Source organism: Microtus pennsylvanicus, chromosome 3, assembly GCF_037038515.1.
Source record: "Microtus pennsylvanicus isolate mMicPen1 chromosome 3, mMicPen1.hap1, whole genome shotgun sequence".
NCBI classification, from domain to species: Eukaryota; Metazoa; Chordata; class Mammalia; order Rodentia; family Cricetidae; genus Microtus; species Microtus pennsylvanicus.
This window is the reverse complement of record NC_134581.1, coordinates 65,809,128-65,830,249: the sequence shown is the minus strand read 5'-3', so window position 1 is coordinate 65,830,249 and position 21,122 is coordinate 65,809,128. Positions and strand designations below refer to the sequence as shown.

Here is a 21,122-nt window from a genome sequence, read left to right as displayed (position 1 = left end):
ATTAAAATGGAAAATACAGCTGTGAACTCTAAAAGGGAAAGACTCTTAGATGGCGGACGGTGGGGAAGAGGCCAGTCAGACTCCTTACCGTATGATTGCAGCGCTAGAGTCCAGAAAGTACAAAGACATCAGTGGTTGTCACAGGTCCACGGGGAGAGGGAGAGTTGAATTTGGGAACAGGAGAGCTGTTTAGGGAAGGAGACTCGGTGACCTGTGACGGTGGACACACAACAGCCTCGGTGACCTGTGATGGTGGACACACAACAGCCTTGGTGACCTGTGATGGTGGACACACAACAGCCTCGGTGACCTGTGATGGTGGACACACAACAGCCTCGGTGACCTGTGATGGTGGACACACAACAGCCTCGGTGACCTGTGACGGTGGACACACAACAGGCGTTTGTCAAAAACCGTTCACTAAGGAGCTGAGCGGGAAGAGGCAGGTAGGAGCTACACCGCCTGCTCGGATTTCTTGAGCAAGCCTCCACTTACTACGGAGTCATAGCCTGCCCAACCTTCTAGAAGCTGAGAATATTCATGAATCATTTAATACACACTTCACCTAACAAAACCCTGTGGCGCCCACGGCTGTCCTGATCATGGATGAATGGAATTGTGAGATAGTTTGCTGCTGATGGCCAGCACCCAATGACGATATCTTACCACATATTTTGAGCTTTGGAAAGATAAATACTCAGTTTCTACGGGATGAGTACCAGCTTCACTAATGTGGCACAGCTGCCAGAGGACCACCATTGAATTAAACTGAGGTGGGGGCTGCCTCTCAATCAAGTCTTCTAAAGCAGTCTTAGTTGAACATGTGAGGGTCTCTTTCCACCTCAACCCCTGACACCTGGTTTGTTAAGTGACGATTGGGTGAGGGGAGGCTTGTGTGACACACAATTGTTGCCTCCTCCAAAGAAATGAAATTTGCTTTCTGCAAAATATGCACTAAAAAAATTACAGGCTAGGGGGCTGGAGAGATGGCTCAGAGGTTAAGAACACTGCCTGTTCTAAAGGTCATGAGTACGATTCCCAGCAATCAAATGGTGGCTCACAGCCATCTGCAATGAGATCTGGTGCCCTCTTCTGGCCTGCAGGCACACACACAGACAAAACACTACACACAATAAATAAAATTACAGGTCAGGTGATGAAAATAGGTCTGGAACTTGGTAAATGTTCTGAATAATTTTATGTCAACTTGACACAGAGTCATCTGAGAGGCAGGGAACCTCAATTGAGAAAATGCCTCCCTGAGATTTTGCTATTGAAGCCCTGCAGGGCATTTTCTTAATTAGTGGTTGATGGGAGCATGCCCACCCACTGTGGGTAGAACACCCCCAGCTGGTGATCCTGGGTCAGGGCTGGAAGTCTTAGGTTCTATAAGGAAGATGGTGAACAAGCCACGGGGAGCAGGCCAATAAGCAGTGCCCTCTCCCACCCATGGCCTCTGCATCAGCTCCTGCCTCCAGGTTTGAATTCTTGCTTTGACTTCCCTCAGTGGACTGTGGTCCAGGATAAGAAAGTCAAATAAACCCTTTCCTCCCCAAGCTGCTTTTGGTATCATGTTTGATCAGAGCTATGATAACCCTAAGACAGAAGGACCTGTAGTGACCAGGTCAGTCCTAACCTTCTGGGATGGCTCTCCATCTGTATGTACTTGCCTACAACCTGATCTTAGGCATTTTCTCCATTGAGGTTCCCTCCTCTCAGACTCTAGCTTGCATCCAGGTAGCTGATAGGTCTCAAACCTGAGACGAAGAGCTAACTGAGGTGCCTAATAATCCTATCAAAGCGGCCCTGGATGCCAGCATCCCTCAGTCCCTACCTGTTACAGGGTCAGGCTGGCATACCTCACCCCGTACCAAACGCTGGCTGCCCTTTGCTATATGGTCCATTCACATTTATGTTACCCAGCCTTCTTGTCTCTTAGTCTACGCTTTACGCTGCTGATCTCCTGGTTTCCTCCTGCCCAGCTGTGGGGAGTCATGTTCTCTCCGGATTCTCCCAGCTGTCCCTGCCTCTCCGTATACTCTGCTCTCCCTTTTATCCACAATAAACTTTCTCCTCCACCGTACCTAGGAGCAGTCATGTCCTTCCTTTTTCTTTCCTTCCTTCCTTCCTTCCTTCCTTCCTTCCTTCCTTCCTTCCTTCCTTCCCTTCCTTCCTTCTTTCCCTTCCTTCCTTCCTTCCCTTCCTTCCTTCTTTCCCTTCCTTCCTTCCTTCCTTCCTTCCTTCCTTCCTTCCTTCCTTCCTTTCTTTCCTTCCTTTCTTTCCTTCCTTCCTTCCTTTCTTTCGTTCTTTCTTCATTCAGTAGCCAACAGTGAAATGAGGTGTTTTGTTTGGTTTTGGTTTTTTTGAAACAGGGTTCCTCTGTGTAGCAGTCCTGGATGTCCTGAATCTCACTGTAGACCAGGCTGGCCTCGAACTCACAGAAATCTGCCTGCCTCTGCCTCCCAAGTGCTGGGATTAAGGGCGTGTGCCACCACTGCCCAGCTGGTGAGGTGTTTTATAACTCAGTACTCTTTTCACTAAACACATTTTCATCTCTTTCCTCTCTGCAGACACTGCTCAGGATTTTGGCTTATTTTGATGGTCCTATCAGTGCTGGAGAGATTGCTGGATCTCCAGACCTTGTACCGTGTTGCTTCTCCTCCCCTAAACAGCCTGCCTTGGATAGGACTGCTTACCAAGCCTTACGGCTAAGGAAAGGAGAATTAAAGTGTTACCTTCTCTCACCGTGCAGTTTACTTTCTGCCTGTGTAAGGTGACCGCAACAGTGCCCTTCACTGGGCCTGCCTTCAGTGATCTCTGTGACCTGTGGAAAGTAAGATTGTACTTGTGCACCCGGTTTTCTGCATATACATGCCCACCTACCCTCTTATCTGCATGTATAAACCTGCAGCTTCTGCTTGAGGTGAGCTTACCTCAGACCCCTGCATCCGCAGCAGCTGCCCTACAGCACCTGTGCACAGTGGCTCAGCATCCCCATGCTAGTCTTTCAAGTGCACACGTCTGACTTCCTGCTGCCTGAAGTTCTAACAAGCTTAATGGCTGTTCTAAAATATTCACAATTACAAAGGGCTGGGTGAGGGTCCAGCCCAGGGCAAGTCGCTGATAACAAAGACAGCAGCAGATCCCAAACATGGTAGAAACTGCAAACACAAGGATGGGAGAGTCCTGGAGACAAAGCTGCTCTAGTCAGCATTCCCAAGGACCTGCTGAAGGCCAAATGCATAGGGGAACATGGGCTTGGAGGCCGGCAACACACCCAGCCATGCAAGGAGCAGAACTGACCCCGTAATAGTGTCCTGTGATCTCTGCACACCTCACTCTTACAAAGGAAAGACAGAAAAGCATGGGTTTGGAATCCAGACACATCTGGGCTTGACCTTTGAGCCTCCATTTTCCTTTGTATAGAACGTACCTCTGAACCAGACTCTCAGAAACAGTCACATCTGAAACAAGCACAGTGACAAGCACACATAGGCACGGGGGCTCGTGATTAAGTCACAGGCTGTAGGGACATGAACCATGTAACACATGCTGGGACCTGAAGCTGTGGGTTTTCTCACTGAACTAGTAAGGAGGGTTGCCAAGAAGCCTCATCCCAGAATGCCCTGTTCTGGTCCCTGATGGACTGAATCGAGGCTTTGGGAGTGGTGGTTTTCAGCACCAGGGTTGACTATGACCTCTGACCTTTGTAATTTTCACAGCACAGGTCAGAGCTGAGGCTGCTGAGTTCGTCCTGGTGTATGTAATGGGCTCATTTCAGAGGGCAGCTTTTATCTCAGCCTGAAGACCTCATCTCCTTTGCGGTGCTATGGTTTTAGACACTAACATTGCTTGGCCAGAGAAATGCCTAGTCCAATAAGCTAATTTTGTAAACTAAGCCCAGAACTCATCCTATTTTGGTTTTTGGGTGGTGTTGTGGTCTGGCTGTCTTTTTTCCTCCATTAAAAAAGACTCATTTTGGGCTAGAAAGATGGTTCAGCAGTTAAGAACACTAGCTGCTCTTCCACATTGCAGCTCACACCTGTCTGTAACTCCAGTTCCTGAGGATCTGATATCCTCACACAGATATACATACAGGCAAAACATCAATGCACATAAAATAAAAATAAATAAATCTTTTAAAAATACCCATTGTATCCAGGCACGGAAGCGCACACCTGTAACACCAGCGCTTGGGGAGGTGGAGGCTATGGGATTGTTTCAAGTTTGAGGCAAGTCAGAGCTCCACGGTGTGTCCCAGGGCATCCTGAGCTCTGGAGGGCAACAATCTCAGAGAGAGGAAGCAAAAACAACTAATATGTCAAGAAAAAAGCAATTTGAATTTAAACTTTTCCCCAGTGTAGGGTGTATTTTATATATAGAAAGGCTGTGAGATTGCTTCCTGTTCTTTTATTATGTGTATGTGGTATGGGATGGTTTCTGTGTTCATGGGGTCAGAGGGCTAGGACCCTCTAGGAGCTGGAGTTACAGGTGATTGTGAGCGGCAGATAGGTGCTGGTGGCTGAACAGTAAGATCAGTGTGTGCTCTTAACCAGGACCATCTCGCCACCTCCTCCTCTTATTTTTACAAATGTGTCTTTGCACATAGGAAAGGGATAGTGTGTTTTATCTGTGCACAGTTTGTAAGGGACACATCCTTTTGGCGTCTTGGAACTGATGGTGTTGAGCACATGGGAGCTCAGGGCATTGTCTGGTAACATTATTCACGATGGCGTGTCCTTCATTGTGAAATACGTAAAAAATTTACCATCTTAACTACTGTCAAGTTCAGTGACATTAGGTAAAATCATATAACAGGAATAGTCATCATCTCCAGGAATGTTTTCATTATCCCAAACTGAACCTTACACATTAAACAATAACTATCTCCACAGTCCCTGGTAACCACAGTTACGATTTCTGCCTCTGTGGGTCTGACTGCTCTAGCATCTCATTTAGTGGAGTTACACAGTGCTTACTTTGGCATCTGGCTTTTTCACTAAGTGTAATGTCCTCAGAGTCCAGCCATTAGAATTATTCCCTTTTAAGGCTAAGTAATGCTCCATTTATGTGTTTCTACTTATCAATTCATACATCACTGGACAGATGAGTGGCTTTCCACCTTTTGACTATTAAGAATTCAGCTCCTATGAGTGCAGGTGTAAAGATATTTGCTTATGTGTGTAACCCCCAGTAGTCAACTGTTGGATAAAACAGTGATTCTGGCAGCTGGAGAGATGGCTCAGAGGTTAAAAGCACTGACTGCTCTTTCAGAGGACCTAGGTTCAATTCCCAGCACCCACATGGCAAGTCAAAATTATCTGTATTTTCAGTTCTAGGGGATCTGACATCCTCACACAGATATATGCAGAGGCAAAACACCAGTGTACATTAAATAAGTAAATAAATCTTTTTAAAAAAAGGTAATTCTGTAGTGGTGGTTTTTGAGACAGGGTTTCTCTGTAGCTTTGGAGCCTGTCCTGGAATTAGCTCTTGCAGACCAGGCTGGCCCCAAACTCACAGAGATCTGCCTGACTTTGTCTCCCAAGTGTTAGGATTAAAGGTGTGCACCACCACCACCTGGCTGTGATTCTGGTTTTAAGACCAGTCATTCCATTTAGCACAGTGACCATAACATTTTATATTCTTACCAGCAATACACAAGGGCTCCAGATTCTATACATCATAGCCAACACATGGTTATTAAACAGCCCCTGCCCTAATGTGGGAGGGGTCCACAATTCCCTTTTTATCTCCCCAGTGGTCAGTGAGGCTGAACACCTCACATGCTCTTGGAGAAATGTCTATTGAAATCCTCTCCCAATTTTTGAACTGGGTTGCTTTTATTTGTTATGAGTTATTTATTCTGGATTATTTCTTGTAATTAATTTTAAGTTGCTATTAAAACAATAGGTTTCAGTATGGCATTTTCATATATGTGTATCATTAATGTTGCTCATGTTTGCCCCACTACGACCTTCAATGTCTTGCACCCTGCCCTGTCCCCCTTCCTCCTCTCTGTAGTGGGATTAGTCCCCTGAGCACTGGCAGAGTAACTCCATCTTGCAGTAAGATGCTATTTAAATGTTCTACGTGTCTTCCTAGAGTTGGTCAGTGTTTGCTAAGACCAGCAAACCTCAGCAAAAGAAAAGGCAGCATCCCTTGGACGCTAACTTTCCTAGATCTGCTTTATCTGTGACTTGTTGCCTGAGCCACAGTCACCTCTCCTGACTTAACACTAGGTAGCACTCTGAGCCCAAGTTTGTATCAATTCTGATGCCAACTAAACCATATGGAATCAGAGCTCAGTGAATGAGGCTTGGGCCTTTGATGTATCCGTGAGTCCTTACGGCCCTAAAAGTGACCCGAATGAACTTATCATGCCAAGCTGAAACTGGCAGAATCTTTCTTGGGTCTCTCTGTGCTTGTTCGAGGTAAATAGATGTTTCTTTACAACTTTTCCAGGAAAGTCCCACACCACTCAAAAAGTTTCCTGTCTGTTTTCATGCACACATGTAATGAATTCTCTGCATTAATCCCACAGCTGCAGGGGTCGAAAGTCTCTTATCCTGTCCTGTGGACTGCCTCTTTGTACACAGTGTCCTTTAATTTCATCAACTTTTAGTTTTGATGAAGTCCAATTTATCTAGATTTCCTTAGTTGACTGTGTTTAAGTGTTGTTTACAAGAAACCATGGCCAAGTCCAGCTTCGTAGAGTACTTCTCCGAGTTTACTGTAGTCTTAGAATTTTGGGTCTTCTGTCACACTGATAATAAATTTATCCTCATATGCAAAATAATGATTAACACAAAAGCCATGGAAAAGTTTTTGAACGCTTGTGAACACAAGTCCGTGAACAGAGCAATGAAGATCTCATCCACACCTCTAAACATTCCATACTTCCCGTACTCACTGTGGTGGGCGCCGGTGTTTCTCTCCACCAGGCTGATCTCACACTGGACTGAACTGGCCCTCTGAAAGTGGCCCTTCCTGCATCAAAGAGAAGAGAAAACCAAATGGGAAAGGGGTAATTGGAAAACACGCCAGAAGAATCAGAAAGAAAATCAAGCTTCAGTATTTGGAAGCTCATTCTCTTTCTAGAACTTCTTAAAATCGTAGGGCTGCCCTAATGTTGTACCCGCATTTAAGCACCCCACCAGCAGAGGCCACAGTGACACTTGGGGTGCTGCTGAGCCTACGGCATGGGAGCCTACGGTGTGGCACAGATGCTGCTGGGGGGTGCTGAGGAGCCTATGGCGTGGCCCAGATGCTACTGGGGAGCTGCTGAGCCTGTGGCGTGGCCCAGATGCTGCTGGGGGTGCTGCGGAGCCTACGGCGTGGCAGAGATGCTATGTCAGAGCTGTTTCTCTAACACCATTGTGGACCCTTTGTGAACCATGGGTGGCTTTAGTGAACAATTCTAATTCACGACATTAAACACCATCAACTTTGGGTCTTCTGACTATAACCTTACATAAAACTGCAGATGATATGATAGTGTACTTAAGCGACCCCCAAAACTCCACCAAAGAACTTTTACAGCTGATAAACAGCTTTAGTAATGTGGCAGGATACAAGATCAACTCCAAAAAATCAGTCGCCCTCTTATACACAAAGGATATGGAAGCAGAGAGGGAAATCAGAGAAGCTTCACCATTCACGATAGCCACAAACAGCATAAAATATCTTGGGGTAAATCTAGCCAAGGAAGTGAAAGATCTATTTGACAAGAACTTTAAGGCATTGAAGAAAGAAATTGAAGAGGATACCAAAAAATGGATGGACCTCCCTTGCTCTTGGATTGGGAGGATCAACATAGTAAAAATGGCAATTCTACCAAAGGCAATTTATAGATTCAATGAAATCCCCATCAAAATTCTTCACAGATCTGGAGAGGACAATAATCAACTTTATATGGAAAGATTGCCATTTTTACTATGTTAATTCTACCTACACAAGAGCATGGGAGATCTTTCCACTTTCTGGTGTCTTCTTCAATTTCTTTCTTCAAAGATTTAAAGTTCTTGTCATACAAGTCTTCCACTTGTTTGGTTAGAGTTACTCTGAGATATTTTATGCTATTTGTGGCTATTGTGAAGGGTGATGTTTCTCTGATTTCTTTTTCGGCCCATTTATCATCTATGTACAGGAGGGATACTGATTGTTTTGAGTTAATCTTGTACCCTGTTACATTACTGAAAGTGTTTATGAGTTGGTATAGCATGGTATAGGACACTTCAGATTAGAATTTTCTTCTTTTTGTGCCAGGGTCTCACTTTATAAACTATAAACTATAGACTATGTTTAGCACAACCATATCCAATCCATGCACTAACCCATAATGATTACATATGAGGAATAAGAAAGCTTTGATTTTTAAGCCATTAAACTGTAAGGTTGCATCAATCTTTTTCTGTTGCTATACAAATACCCTTGACTGGGTAATTTACAAAGAACAGATGTTCATTTAACTCATGGTTCCAGACACTGAGGTGTCTAAGACCACGGCGTTGACAACTGTTCATCAGGTAAGAACCATCTAACTGGGTCATGGTATGGCACAGGGTATCACATTGTGAGACCGGGCAGCAAGTCAGAAAAATTAGGATTAGATAAGCTTATCTTTTGGCATACTTTGCTGGAAAACATAATAGAGGGATTCAGAGTGAAGGGTACAGTCCCATGATGACTCATGTCTACTTTGTAACATGCTACTCTAAACGCACTAGATTAAAATTTTCTCTCTCGTGGTTCTATTGGTTGACTGCTAAGCTCTTTCCCCCTATTAGAGCCTCTCTGTGTTTGCAGGCAACCAGTAGATAACATGAGCCACCTGAAAGTTCCAGTAAGCAGGATGCTTAGGGAGGCTCATTCAGAGATGACTAGCAATTGCTGCTGACTGAGAATCGAGCTGGAGCTCTTTCTTTTCTCTGCTTAGGTTTCTTACAAGACACTGGCTGATTCAAAGATGGAGCTTTTGGTCCACTCAAAGGCTGTGTTATCAGCTGTAACATTTACCCAATGTTCATGACTAAAGCACTTGTTGTACCTTCTAAAGAAATAAATTCTATTTCTTATCGCCATTCAATGGCTTGGACCCAGAACGCTATGACTGCCAGACAAGCACACCATGTCTGAACTGCAGAGCCCTAGGACTAAATTCTAACTCTTGCTGGTTGAGTGGCAAGGTCACACTGAGGAAGGGCGCATGTAAATGGCCAATCACACAGGAAATGCAATCCAATGCAATGGGCTGGTAAGTTTTGTACCTGAAGCACTCCAGATGCAAAAATTATGGGTTTCTTAAATGATACTTTGGAATAAAGCACACCATAATGTACATGACATAATACACATTTAAAAAGAGCAAAGTCCCTCACAATTTTAATAAGGGTTTATGAGATTATTTAATCTACACATTATTCTTAGAATATTAACTTCTCAAGACAACTTGGATTGTTTTACAATGACCATAAGCTCCATTTTCATAACCAGATGAGAGTAACCCATGCATATTTAATACTTATTAATCAATACAAAATAACTACTAAACTTAATTTCATGCTCGCTTTTAAAAATAAATTTCAAAAAACATTGAAGAGCAATAAAAAGGAATCAATGCAAGTAATCTTTGATGTGTGTAGCCTTGAAACATGTCATTTTTCCCTTTTGTTTCTCTTAGAAGATGCCAGTTTCTCCAATTTAACCTTCTGCTTCTTTATCTGTCGCTCTAGATTTAAATAGCTCCATGAGTTTAGGCAACATGTCTACCTTCTTGGCCACTATGATCATTGTGTCTGGCCCATAACAAATGTTAGAGAAAAGACTGACAACACACATCAGCCATGTGCTTTAAAGCTTCTAAAGCACTGTGTGAGTCACGTAGCCTTTAGTACTCAAGACTTCTTTAAAAACACCTCCCCTAAAGCCTTGTGAGATGACGTAAGCATAATTACTGTAGGGAGGGTGGGTTCTCCTGGCTTAGAGACGTCACAGAAAGAGATGATGTCGGTGGCAAGGAACGAGTTGACTTGCTTAAGATGCTTTTAAAATGATTTATGGTTTATAACAAAATTGTATTCAAATGGTAACGGCGGGCATAAAACAGTATCTGGAGAACCGTCTGGAAGTATGGAGCATGCGCATGCGCGTTACTCAGAGCCGGCGGCCTTGTGTCTCCGCTTCAGTTACCTGCACAGAAGGCAGAGCGCTGCAATGGCTAGCGTCAGTAGGATCGCCAGGGCCACGATTGCTGCCGACAGGTTACTTCTGCTTTGGATGCTGGCGCTTGGGAGAAAAACCTCTTCGCAACGAGCTCCTGTGTAATTCTCAATGCACCTGTAGGATAGAAGTTCAGATAAAGATCAAATCTGTTCCCTCTGTGTATGTGGACAACACAAGGTCACCAGCTGGAATGAAGGGAAAGGCCTCTACGTTTCAGTCTGTGAATATGGAGCAAACAGGCTTGAAGTGACGCTCCAAGAGCCACGGGGAGAGACAAGTGCATTATCCTACACCTGCCTCCGTCTCTTTCCAGCTCTTCAGCAGCTTAGAATGGAGAGGAACTGGGTAGTATTCAGACTCCATGTGCAGACAGCGTCGATGCCTTCTAGGCTTGTCTTCCTGCCAACTTTTGCAGATGTGTCTTGCGATACTGTTCTAGTTGTCCTCAACCCCCTGACTCAAATGATCCTCCTGCCTCAGCTTTCCAAGTAGCTGAGACTGCAGGTGCATGCCACCAGGGCTTAAAGTCTGCATTTTCAATGGTGCAACTGTCAGTATATAACTCAAATTCACCTGCAATTTATTGTATTTTACACAGATGTGTAAATAAATGGAACTTCTCCTCAAAATTCTTGTTTCTTCCAAACTCAGTTGAGTACGGCATCCCTTCCCTACTGCTCAGCAGTGCCTTCTGGAACACACGTCAGCTTTATATGACTAAGAGCATTTCTATCTTTCTTCAGAGACAGCACGAAACAGCAAAAGATACCACAAGGCCTCTGGTATAAGCAGCCAGCTCCTTTCCCCTCTTAACACGCTCAAGGAATTAATATACATTAATAAGAATTATGCTGTTCAGCATCCCATCAATTTATTTCCAGCTGAATGTAAAATAAAAGTATTTTAGCTGGAAATGGTGGCACGCAACTATAGTCTTAGCACTTGGTAAACTGAGGCAGAAGGATCCACTAAAACTTGAGGCCAGTCTGGGCTACTTGATGAGTTTTAGGCCAGGCAAGGCTGGAGTGTGAAACTTTATCTCAAAAAAATTTTTTTTTCTTTTCAATATGAACATTTATTTATAAAGTAACTCAAGAAGTTATGTAGGAAATTTACAAAGTATATGTAATAAAATGAGTGTGGGCGGGCAGTGGTGGCGCACGCCTTTAATCCCAGCACTGAGGAGGCAGAGGCAGGTGGATCTCTGTGAGTTCAAGGCCAGCCTGGTCTACTAGAGCTAATTCCAGGACAGGCTCCAAAGCTACAGAGAAATCCTGTTTTGAAAAATAAAAAAAAAAAGGAGTGTATGTACATACACATACATGCATACACACTTTAAGTTATTCTTTTACCAAAAAAATGAAAGAGTGATTTTGCAAAATTAATTTTCCTCCTCCCCTTTTTCAGATTAGTCAGGTATTTAGAAATCTATTCTCTCGGCCTCCCACTTACACTGATAAGGACAGGAGGCCTAGAAAACTCCATGTGAACTAATTGGTTTTAACAACCAATGTGACAGGATAACTAATAGCCACATAAGAATAAGAGGGGGAACAGTAATTTTAGCACATGGGGTGATTCTGGTGACCAAATAGCCGATGTTTTATGAGCCTCATGTCATCCTGATGAAGGCAGGAGGTTGCTGCTGTTGGCTTCGCGGGGAGCTTTAAACAGTGCAGCAGCTCTCTGAAATTATCACAAAGATTGGCTTGTAGAGACAGGAAAGGAACGTGAGGGCAATATACAAGCGACAAACTGAAGCATCGAGTAAGAGGTATTTGGGGGAAAGCTCATAATTACTTACAGTACAAACATTAAAATACTATTTTTCCTTGGACTGGAGAGATGGCTCAAGTAGTTAAGAACACTGACTGCTCTTCCAGAGGACGTGGGTTCAATTCCCACTACTCACATGGAGGTTCACAGCCATCTATACCTCTAGTCCTTGAGGACCTAATGCCTTCTTCTGGCCTCTGCACCAGACACGCACACGGTGCAGGCAGGCAGACATGTGAACAACTCACTCATACACATCAGATAAATGAGGAAAATGTGAATGTACTATTATTTCCATAGACTAAATTAAACACACATGAAAGAAAAAAGATAAGTAAAAATTCATTTTGTTCTTCTCTAATTTTACTTCCTGCTTCCCAGGACAGACAGACAGACAGACAGATACACACACACGCATTCTTCAGAATACAACATCATAAGCTGTAGTTCATATCCTTGTATGAGGTCACATAACTTAGTGCGTGGGGTTATGAAAATTTGGGCAAAAAATAAAAGAGTTCTGAACAGGCAAAGACCACAACACAATTTGCAGTAAAATTGTTGGTGATTCTGGCAGGGCTCATGTCCTCGCAGGGCAGCTTCATTCCGAACACATACCACACACACACTTTACACTGCACATGGAGTCGGCACGCAGCTCTGACGGCTGCTGCCTGTTCCACCTCGGCTCTGATTTAAGATCATTGTATGTTTTTTTTTTAAAGATTTACTTATTTATTATGTATACAACATTCTGCCTCAGTGTATGCCCGCACGCCAGAGGAGAGCGCCAGATCTCATTACAGATGGTTGTAAGCCACCATGTGGTTGCTGGGAATTGAACTCAGGACCTCTGGAAGAGCAGCCAGTGCTCTTAACCTCTGAGCCATCTCTCCAGCCCCCAAGATCATTGTATGTTATAAACTGTTGCATTTTTATGGTGCATACAAAGGAATTACAGGAAACAAAGGCTTTGATATTTTCCTACTGTTGATCCGTAGCATGAAAATATCAAAAGAGTATATCTTTGGATAGTACTGTTAGAACATTTGAATTTGAAATTGCCATTTAACTTGCTAACTTTTTTTATAAAAGGTAATTAAATGAATTTGGATTGGGATTGAGATAGAATTTCCAGTAGTTTCTGAAATGGCCCTAAGCATGCCTCTACCATTCTGTGCTACATATCATGGTGAAGAAGTCTCTGCATTGAGGATCAAAGTTTCCATTATTATGAAAAGTGTTGAAGATGCTTCACGGCAGTCAGTACCAAATACGCAGCTAAGGTTTAATTCTTTCTGCAAAAATAAGTAAGCACATGCATCTCATTAATATGTAAATTTGCTTTAATCACTAATAAATGGAAAAACTATTTTAGTCAAGAATTGTTTTAAAATACAAATTCTTGGCATGCATTATAATTTTATATACTTATCTACATAGGGTCAGGGAGAAATGTCTTAGGAGAAAAGGGGTAGTGGGTGGGTGGGAGAGTTGATTACTAATCAACTACCTACCCTAGAGAGTAACCCAATGGGCCCATGACATCCAACACACACAGTGTGAAACAAACTCAGGAAAGGTGGGTTTCCACGAGATAAAACTCTGCTGTAAATTTCAGTTCCAAAAGTTGCTCTAGAGGCATGAGAATGCAATAAAAACTCCCCCATGATTTCCTTAAAATTATTTTCTATTTAAATAGAATTCAGTTAACATGTATGCCTTACAGAAGATTTTAAAAAGAAAGAGAATTTAGCCACTGAGGGAAAGTCCTGGACAGTCTGGGAATGAAATGTGTAGAAGTTTGGCCATCAGATCAAGGACTGAAGCAGACAGGAAAAAGGTATGGGAGAGAGAGAAGCAATCGATGGAGTTCCCCAGCATCCACATCTGGCAAGAAAGTAAAACACTGATGGAAATTTTAAGCAAAATAATGTCAAGAAAAAACCCAAACCTTGTCATTCTTCACCTCATTAAAAGAGAACTCTGAGAAAGGCAGAGACACAGTGTGCTGCTGGGTTAGCCTACTGGTGAATTTTATTTTCCAGATATTTATTATATAAACAGGGAACACTGCGTGCCCAGTGCTGTGCGCAAGAAGTCTGTTCTGAAAGCTCCAGCTAACTTATGAAAATGTTATGGCCTCGGCTGTAACACAAATGTTAGACTTAAAGCAAACGTAAGTTGGGGAGAGCAGAGGGCAGACACAGTGGACCGGGACTAGAGGTAGTGGGAGCTGAAGAAAGGCACGGTCAGGTCAAGTGTACAGAGCTAAGCAGCCTCTGTTTTTGTGGAATTAACTCTTGCTAAAGTATTCCTGGGGTTTACTTCTATACAGGCTGCCAAGTACCAAGAGGCTGTGTCATCGAATTTGGTAAACACCATGTGATAAAACACTTTCCTGGAACGGGTGCAAACACCCAGTGACACAGAACCTTCCAGACTCAGAATCCACATTATACAGCATCTTCCAGATGCACCAAGAGCCTCAATGTCAGTAAAGAAGCCGCGTTTAATACGCTGGGCTTGAAAAGAGTTCATCTGATTATAGTGGTCAGGGAAAGTTGTTATGACATTGAAGGCCTTCAGCAAGAGTGAAGGAATCAAACTTCTTTGTGAGACTTAGACAGGAGGATTAGTGCAGGTTCAAGGCCAGCCCGGACATTTGGCGGTGACCCTCTTCAGAAACAAAAACAACCAAGAAGTTGTACTCCTGAGCAGAGCTGCTGTGTTCCAAAGACCAAACGCTGGACTTCAGGCTGAAAAAGCTAGTTCCCTGACCCCGTCGTGCTTGCTGTGTATGCCACTTACGCTTTATGATTTTTAAAAGTATTGGGGCTGGAGAGATGGCTCAGCAGTTAAGAACACTGACTGCTCTTCCACAAGTCCTGAGTTCAATTCCCAGCAACCACGTGGTGGCTCACAACCATCCAAAATGAGATCTGGTGCCCTCTTCCGGCCTTCAGGCATATGTGCAGGCAGAACATTGAATAGATAAAAGTCTTTAAAAAAGTTTAAAAGTATTTATCTATTTTACAACCTAATCACAGTTTCCTCTCCCTCCTCCCCTCCCAGTCTCTCCCCTACCTCCCCCTGCCCCCATCCACTTCTGTTTCTATCGTCACTCAAGCTTTAAAACACAAAGTCAAACAACTCCCGCCTCAATTATTTCATTTAGCCATTTTCACCAACAAGACACCTAGCCGTGCCTTAGGCTAGCACGGCAGCATGCAGGTAAAAGAGGAATGTGTCTTTACCAAGGCCACGTTTACACCAATGCTGGACTCCAGGCAGGAAGCTAGGAGCACAGTGGTCAATAAACACATGACTATTACAGCCCCCGAAACAAGACACAAGTACCACGCTCTAAGAGTCACTAATGAAGGAAGACTCAACACCAAAGCCATGTCATTCAGACAGAGATACCCTGGGAGAACAATTCTACCACTGTGATCCCCAGAGCTGACCCCACTTTACCAATACTCTATGGCAATCAAAGTTCAGCCTGAAACTCATGAAAAATGAGAACAATCCAAAAATAAAATATTTACAAGCATTCAAGAAAATACACTGACAGCACGTCTTAGATCCACTATTTCTACTCCTTAAGGTACAAAAATACATGGCCAAAATTCTGTAAAATGCCAACCAGATCTGTACTGTTGTGGGACATTATTTTAAGTTGTGTTACATTTGTTTATGCTGTGGAGCATTTGTTTAATAATGCAAAAGTGTGTTGCATTCTTTTATGTTACATTTATTTAACTCTGTGAAGCTGTGTTACTTTGTCTAAAACACCTGAGTGGTCTAATAATAAACTGAAAGGCCAATAGCGAGGCAGGAGAAAGGATAGGCGGGGCTGGCAGGCAGAGAGAATAAATAGAAGGAGGAAATTTAGGAGGAAAGGAAGAAGGAGCAAGATCAAGGAGAGGAGGATATCACAGGCCAGTCACCCAGCTACACGCAAACCACGGAGAAAGAAGTAAAGAAAGGCGTACAGAAATAGAGAAAGGCAAAAGCCCAGAGACAAAAGATAGATGGGATAATTTAAATTAAGAAAAGTTGGCTAGAAACAAAAGCCAAGTTAAGACTGGGAATTCATAACCAAAAATAAGCCTCTGTGTATTTATTTGGGAGTTGGGTGGCGGGCCCCCGAAACAGCCAAAGGAGTGAAAAGAGTATAAAAAACCCAACAACACTGCATAGGCCAAGAATGCAAAGATGACTGGCGCACAGGCTTTGCCTCTCATTACCTGGCACCACAAACGCATTCAGCATTTCCCAGCTTGATTATGCCTGGAGAGATTCAGCTAAGACCCACTCTTGTAGAAATGGCTGTTTATGTCAGATTGTAACATTTGCACCACTAAGCATAGATAATTATGGGCACTTCAAGTGGGCTAGCCCAATTTAAAAGCAAATCTTAGATTCCTTCAGGATTGATTGTCAGCCAGCTAACTCACGTGTGGGATGAGTTTCAGGGAGTATCTGGATAGAAATTGCCACACTGTCCGCACGGAGAACCATCATGCTTGCCGTAGGGTAAGTTACTGCTTGTAGATTTATAAAATTTACTTTAAGTAAACCATGGAAAAATTTCAAATATTTTCTTAAAGTAGCTAAAGCCCAATGAAATACAGCAGGCAATGAGCAAGTCAGAGGCTGTGAACACAACCTTCATCCCCAAGTGTGCACAGGCCAGTCTGCCCCAGTGAATTCTGGGAGAAGGGCCTACACACTACTTCACATGAATACTGAGACAAAACTCTGTGGTTTGTGAGCTTTCATAATATTGTCCTCTTTCTCCATGCTAACAAAACTATTTATCCGAATCTCTGTCTTCGCTATTTTGCTTACCTCAAAATTAAGATCAGGGAGAAAATTCTAAAAGTCCCTCAGCCCAAACTAAAGTGTATTGCTTTTTAAAATGTCAAAAGATAAAGTAAAACTAAAAATAAAAAATATGCATACAAGGCACAGTGGCACATGCCTGCAATAGCAGCATTCAGGATGGAGGAGGGGTAAAGAGCTCAAGAGAAAGGCAGGGCTCAGCAGAGAAGGCCACTGGCGGCTCTTCCAGAGGACCCCAGTTAGGAGTCCAGCACCTACAACTGTCTATAACTACAGTTCCAGGGGGTCTGGTGCCTCTTCTGGCTTCCTCAGGCACTGCACATGGTACACAGATGTATGCTGATAAAACAGCCATGCATGAAATAAAAATAAATAAATCAAAACAGAGAGAGAGTTAGTTCAAGGGTATCCTCAGCTACACTGTGAAGTTTGAGTCCATCCTGGGCTAGATAGACTCAGTCTCAAACAAAAAACATATGTATACTTTCCATCACTTATGTCTTAGAGATTATATATATATATATATATATATATATAGCATTTATATGTAAAATTATTGTCACGTTTTCCCTTAAGAAGTATTTTCAGTTTATGTAAAATCTATTTGAATATAAATAATAGATAAGTGGGCCTTCCAACTATAGACATTTTCCCCTGTTCGTGTCTTTGAAGGGTTCATTAACACCATCAAGTAGGAACATCTGGAAAGACTGGAGTCGTTCAAGCAGAGGTTTAAATGTACAGTGTTTACGCTGGCATCTTACCTTCCCAGGCTGCAGGGAAAACCTCATGACCCAACTGGAATAAGACAAAGAGAAGCCAGCATCAGTTCACTTCCTGACAGAAGAAGTGAAGGGTTAGAGCTACGTGAAGTCACGGCTGTTAGTGTTCCGTGTAGAAACTAAGTCTTACAGATGATAATTGAATTCTATTTGGCTGTACTCCAAAGGAGATGAGGGATGATAAACACAGGTACCCAAGGGATAATCAAAATCCAGGCACCAAGACATATAATTGTGTCAAGTCCATTATGCAACAATAAGAAGCGAGCAGGGGACTGACCGCGTTGGTGGTGAGGGGTGAGTTCAGCTCTTGGGAAGGCAGACCAGGAAGACGAATGTGGCTGGAAAAAGTGATGGAGCAAAGGGAGCTGGCATGTGTGCACCGCTCTCAGCCACAGCTTGTGCTGTGAGAGAGGTGTCAGCAGGCAAAGTCAGAGGGTCGGGAGGTTTATGCTCCTAAGTTCTGTTCTAAACGCTGAGGTCAAGAGGTATGCATCCGTTGTTTCTGCTGAGAACACTAATGAGGGAGTCTATAATCAGAAGGAAGGTTACTAAAATAAAAAGCATTAACAAAATGCATAAATGGAGCAGCTGCTGGAGGCATTTGCATCTGTTCTATTATAAGCACCCAGGCTGTTATTTCTGCTCTGTAAAGGTGTTCTAAAGATCAGCCTAATTCCAGATGTTTAATAAAGCATACGACACAGTGTCAAAGATCAATGCAAAAGGACTTTGCTGAGTTTAATACCAGAGACATTTTGAAATTCTTCCTTGAAGTACAACCTTCTACTAACTCAGAGACGCAGAGGCTGAATCTCATCTGAGGACTACCCCATTAAGAACTGACCTTAAGGGGGCTGGAGAGATGGCTCAGCAGTTAAGAGCACTGGCTGCTCTTCCAGAGGTTTCTGAGCTCAATTTCCAACAACCACATAGTGGCTCACAACCAACCAAGATGAGATCTGGTGCTCTGTTCTGGCCTGCAGGCATACATGCAGTCAGAACAATGTATACACAATAAATAAATCTTTTTTAAAAAAGAACTGATCTTAAGAAAATTTTAACATTTTCTGTGATTAATAAAGTGACTCACAAAACTCTGAATTTCCTCTGGAAAGAATTTGGTAGAACATAGGGCGGTGTGTTTGTTTGAGTAAGAATGAGCCCCATAGGCTCATGTATTTGAATGCTTAGCCATCAGGCAGTGGCACCACTAGAGAGGGGTTGGTAGGTGTGGCTTTGTAGAAGTGTGACACGGCAGGGCGGGGACTTTGAGGTTTCAAAAACCCAACCCAGGCCCACTGTCTTTCTCTTCCTGCCGCCCACTGATCTGGGTGTAGAACTCTCAGCTACTTCTGCAGTCATGCCTGCATGTATAGCTGCATACCTCCATGTTCCCCACCATGACAATGGACTGAACATCTGAAACTATAAGCAAGCCCCAGTTAAATTCCTTTTTTTATAAGCATTGTTGTAGTCTCTTCACAGAAATAGAACACTAAATCAGGTGGGGTCCAGCAAAGCTGGGACAAAAAGACAACCTACAAGTAAATGAGATGATGTGCCAACTACGGAAGCACAATAGAGTTTCATCTTTTTAAGTTATTGTTTACAGATACAGTGTTCTGCCTGCATGTGTGCCTGCAGGTCAGAAGAGGGCACCAGATCTCATTACAGATGGTTGTGAGCCACCATGTGGTTGCTAGGAATTGAACTCAGGACTTCTGAAAGAGCAGCCAGTGCTCTTAACCACTGAGCCATCTCTCCAGCCATCCTTTGTCTTATTTTTGCATGCCTAGTCTTTCATAGATTACATGATTGTTCTTCTAAACAGTCCTTGGTCCATACAGACACATGACAATGGTTTCTACCTGCCCAGGAATAGCATTGCTACTGCTCCAGGGGGGCAACAGCGCTCAGCTAAGTCACAAAAGCGGGAAGCCACTCCGGTTGGATCTTGTGGCCATGTGAGCCACCTACACTTTGAGAGTCTTGGTGGAAGCAGAACTTACTAAGTCTCAGTGGGTGACTGTTCACACTAGATAATGCTTCGCCAAGTTAACTTCCTCCAATCACAAAGCTGAACACCATGTACTGGTTGGCTCTGAGGTGATCTCTAGACAAATCACAAGATAGAGAGGAAAGCAGGCAGCCCGTGGGGCCTGGCCCAGCTAGTGATGCAGGCACAGGTGAAAAAAGACCTCTCCTCCACTCTTGTGGCTTCACCATAGTACGTTCTGGTTGGAAGTTCTACTTGGCTGCCTTTGTGTCTAAACTGTCCAAGATGCCAAAGGCTAGAAGGCGCCTGTCTAGATTGTTCTTCAGAGAAAGACTTTAACATCAACCACAAAACACATTCCCAGATGCATGGCAAACATACCTTCTGAGTTATCTGCCTCCGCGGAGACCTGCACTTTACCTTTGAGCTATTTTACAACCCTGTAAACTGCAAACCTTAGGAGACTGCAAGTAAATTCTGTTTGGAATACAACAAGAGTTTGCTGTGCGGGTCCACATCAATTCCATGCCTATTCACACATTACTGAACTTTCTTGAGTCAGCTGCAACATCTCTTGGTCTTCTTGTAAATAAGAAGATCCTCAAATACACCTCTGACACATGCTCATTTTTGGTTTGTGAAAATCGATTGTCTCTTTTATAAATTTTAAAACTTTTAGAGACTATTTGGTGAAATGCTCAGTAGACTCACTGGGTAGAGTGGGATGAATGGGGGCACCCGGGGATGACTGCACACTGGGGCCTTATATTGCCAGGGAAGCCTGCACACCAGGCCTGCGTGCTGGGCATCTTCTCCCAGTTCTCAGAGGTGAACTCAAGGAAGCAGAGCTTCAGACATGCCGGTTCCCTCATATTCTGGGCTTCCCATCCACTATCATTTATCTTATGGGTTTTGTTGTTAGTTGTTGGGGTTCACTTGTGCTTAACGGTTTGCTTCCCGTTAGTAAGATCATGCGGAAGGCCCTGGCTGGACTATCCAAACATACGAGCAGGTGCTGATGCTCAAGAGTATCTTTACGGAGAGAGAATGATCACATAAGGAAGAAGATGTATACATAGAGGAAATTCTTAGAGCAGAAAATCTCTCAAATTCAAAGAACTCTGTTTGGCCTGACATATATACTGACCAGTTCTGAAAGTTCATTGAGGACAATAAGAAATATATCTAATATTCTAATACCTTAAATATAACAAACTTAAGAAAGTTATTCTTATCAAAACCACAAAACAGTTTAAGAACTCAAGTTATATTAAAAGATCTTTGTTAAGATTAGCTTAATTTGACTTAATAAAAAGACTGTCTTTTCTCTGATTTAGAAGATTGAGTACAACATGCCTACGTTTTATTTGACTTAAGATCTGTTCTCTAAACTTATGTGGGTTCACTGATCAAATAAGCTATTACCTCTTACATATGGTTAAAAATGTTAAGAATGTAAAACTGTTCAATGAAATCATTATTTTTCTGCT

The 21,122-nt window shown here is 43.1% G+C and overlaps 1 protein-coding gene across 5 annotated transcripts in view; it reads right to left on the bottom strand.

The window, feature by feature from the left end:
* Nrg4 (neuregulin 4) overlaps positions 1-21,122 on the bottom strand; it is a 56,860-nt gene that overhangs the window by 6,393 nt on the left and 29,345 nt on the right. For 4 of the 5 annotated variants that reach the window (XM_075965850.1, XM_075965849.1, XM_075965853.1 and 1 more), the window contains 3 exons: positions 10,192-10,338; positions 6,914-6,990; positions 89-376 (listed from right to left, as the gene is read on the bottom strand). In XM_075965850.1, the coding sequence (XP_075821965.1) occupies positions 129-376; positions 6,914-6,990; positions 10,192-10,338 (472 nt within the window). In that variant the 3' untranslated portion in view covers positions 89-128. Of the gene's footprint in view, positions 1-88; positions 377-2,735; positions 2,825-6,913; positions 6,991-10,191; positions 10,339-21,122 lie in introns of those variants that run through there. The other variant, XR_012910018.1, reaches the window with a different exon arrangement.